Source organism: Scylla paramamosain, chromosome 29 (assembly GCF_035594125.1).
Source record: "Scylla paramamosain isolate STU-SP2022 chromosome 29, ASM3559412v1, whole genome shotgun sequence".
Lineage (NCBI taxonomy): Eukaryota > Metazoa > Arthropoda > Malacostraca > Decapoda > Portunidae > Scylla > Scylla paramamosain.
The window spans coordinates 11,331,880-11,334,722 of record NC_087179.1 but is presented as its reverse complement, the minus strand read 5'-3'; the positions used below and the strand labels follow the sequence as shown (position 1 = coordinate 11,334,722).

The following is a 2,843-nucleotide window of genomic DNA, read 5'->3' as shown; positions in this document are numbered from 1 at the left end:
AAAGGAGGAGGAGGAGGAGGAGGAAAAGGAGGAGGAGGAGGAGGAGGAGGAGGAGGAGGAGGAGGAGGAAGGAGATGTACGGGTGACGTCTAAGGCTGGACGAGAGAGAGAGAGAGAGAGAGAGAGAGAGAGAGAGAGAGAGAGAGAGAGAGAGAGAGAGAATGTGGAAGACAGGTGGTAGGTGGCGCCAGGAGCTGGAGGCGGTGGAGGATTTGGTGGTGGAGGAGGAGGAGGACGAGGTGGAAGAGGAGAAACAGGAGAAGGAGGAGGAGGAGGAGGAGGAGGTGGAAATTGAAGTGGAAGAAGAAGGTAGTGCTTATGGGAGATAGGATCGTGGTAGTGGGTGGAGGTGGAGGTGGTGGAGGCAGCAGTAGTAGTAGTAGTAGTGGTAGTAGTGGTGGTGGTGGAGGTGGAGGGGTGTGTCTGCGTGTGGGTGGGAGAACATGTGGTGGTGGTGGTGGTGGTGGTGGTCGTGGTGGTGGTGCGTGGAGGGTCAAGGGTAAGGGTGGTGGGGGTCACATGTTGGGGGAGGGGGTGAGGGGAGGGGGGAGGGGCCACACCCAATATCCGCCTCTCAGCTTTGGAGGTCAACAGTATCCATCCCTCCCCTCCCCCCCCCCCATTGCTTACCTGACGCCTCCCTCCAACCCCTACCACCTCCTCCACGCCCTCCACTCGCCTCTCGCCCTCCCGCCCACCTGGTTGCTCTTCCTCCTCCTCTTCCGTCTCCTCCTCTTCCATTTCCTTCTTATCTCCAGTCCTGATGTTTAGCTTTGCATTCAATTCATTTCCTTCTCCTCGTTTCTTTTCTTTTTTCTTTATTTTTTTCAGTTTTCGTTTTCTAAATTTTATTCTTCGTTTCTTTTTTTCCGTTTACTACTTCCTCGTTTCGTCTCCTCCCTTCCATGCTGGTTCTCTTCCTCCTTCGTGCCTCCGCTTACCTCCATCTTCTCCTCCTCCTCCTCCTCCTCCTCCTCCTCCTCCTCCTTCTCCTCCTCCTTCTCCTCTTCCTCCTCTTCCTCCTCCTCCTCTACTCTTTCCATCCATCTCCTCTCTCCTCCTCCCTCAGTCGCTTTCATCATCTTCATTATATATTTCACAAAGCCATTAATCTTTTCCTAATAACACTTTATCACTAATTATATGTTAACGCTATTCTTTTTCGTAACACACACACACACACACACACACACACACACACACACACACACACACACACACACACACACACACACACACACACACACACACACCTGCCCTCTTTCTGCTTTCAAAGATAAGGAAGATAAATCACATTTTTCTCATCACCACACAAGCTGGTTATCTCTTTAGGTTAGGTTAGGTTAGGTTAGGTTAGGTTAGGTTAGGTTAGGTTTGGTTTGGTTTGGTTTGGTTAGGTTAGGTTAGGTTAGGTTAGGTTAGGTTAGGTTAAAGTTAGGTTAGGTTAAAGTTAGGTTTGGTTAGGTTAGGTTAGGTTAGGTTAGGTTTGGTTAGGTTAGGTTAGGTTAGGTTAGGTTAGGTTAGGTTTGGTTTGGTTTGGTTTGGTTAGGTTAGGTTTGGTTAGGTTAAAGTTAGGTTAGGTTAGGTTAGGTTAGGTTAGGTTAGGTTAGGTTAAAGTTAGGTTAGGTTAGGTTAGGTTAGGTTAGGTTAGGTTATGCTCACTGTGTTAAAGTGGTGTTCTCCAGTGTGCATGTGTCCGTGTCCACCTTTGCTCCGAGTGTAACAATGCAGGTGTGTCGTTCAGGTGCGGTGTGGTGCGGTGTGTTACCTGTGCGCCGCGTGCCAGGTACACGCGCACCTGCACCTGTGGGAGGCAGCGTACTCGTCTCATGCACTCAAACAGGTGTCAGTAAGTAACAGGTATTAGAGGAAGTGGTGATGAGTTTTTAACCTGAAAATTTATCTGTTCATACACACACACACACACACACACACACACACACACACACACACACACACACACACACACACACACACACACACACGCGCGCGCATCACCTGTACATTTCCCAAGTCAATTAGTATACGAGTACATATCTAAATCTCTCGTCGTTAGTGCCACTCCACAACCACCACAGCCGCCACCATGAACGGCTCTATACCACTTCTCCTGTGCCTCCTCCTCTCCACCAGTCGCGGGGAGGAGGAGAAGGACACCCTACAGACCTCACGAACCTCACTGACGCTAAAGTCCCAAGAAATGTCGTGTCCTGAAGCTGCAGACATCTTGCCGTGTGTGTGTAAACATGAGGAAGCGCTGAGTCTGGAGTGCTCAGGTGTGGAGGACGAGGCGCAGCTCCGTCAGGTATTCAGAGCCTACTTCCCCACCACGGCCTTCTATGAGTTCTACATGGACGGCAATAAGGGCGTGAGGGTGCTGGAGGATGGCGTGTTCGGTAGCGTTAGTTTCCAAGTCCTGCAGGTTCTTAATAGTGCACTGGAGACGGTGAGGGACGATGCGCTCACTCCAAGTCTTCGTACGCTCACTCACATCAACGTGGCCGACTCCCCGCTCGCTGTGTTCCCCTTCCACAGGCTGCAGGAGTTCACGTTGCTGGGAAGTATGTCGCTTATGAACTGTGATGTGCATTCCCTGCCGCCCCTCTCCTCCGCGTCACTCAAGCTCCTCTACCTCAACGCAAACTCCATCTCGCACCTCACGCCCGATGTCTTCTCGCTCCTCACCGCCGTGCAGAACATTGACTTGACCGAGAACCACCTGACGGACATCGAGGCGGGTAAGTGGTCACGCTGTACACACACTTCCGGGAGAACCTTTTGCGTTGACGGGGTTTTTTAAAGGTTTTGTTGTTTTTCAGTTCCGAGGTATGATATAAGCCCAA

At 51.0% G+C, this 2,843-nt stretch overlaps 1 protein-coding gene across 1 annotated transcript in view; it reads left to right on the top strand.

Annotated features, from left to right (window-relative positions):
• The first annotated feature begins 2,045 nt into the window (after positions 1–2,045).
• LOC135115281 (oplophorus-luciferin 2-monooxygenase non-catalytic subunit-like) overlaps positions 2,046–2,843 on the top strand; it is a 2,286-nt gene continuing 1,488 nt past the window's right edge. Inside the window, exon 1 of the mRNA XM_064031877.1 lies at positions 2,046–2,738. Within this exon, the coding sequence (XP_063887947.1) occupies positions 2,087–2,738 (652 nt within the window). The 5' untranslated portion in view covers positions 2,046–2,086. The remainder of the gene's footprint in view (positions 2,739–2,843) is intronic.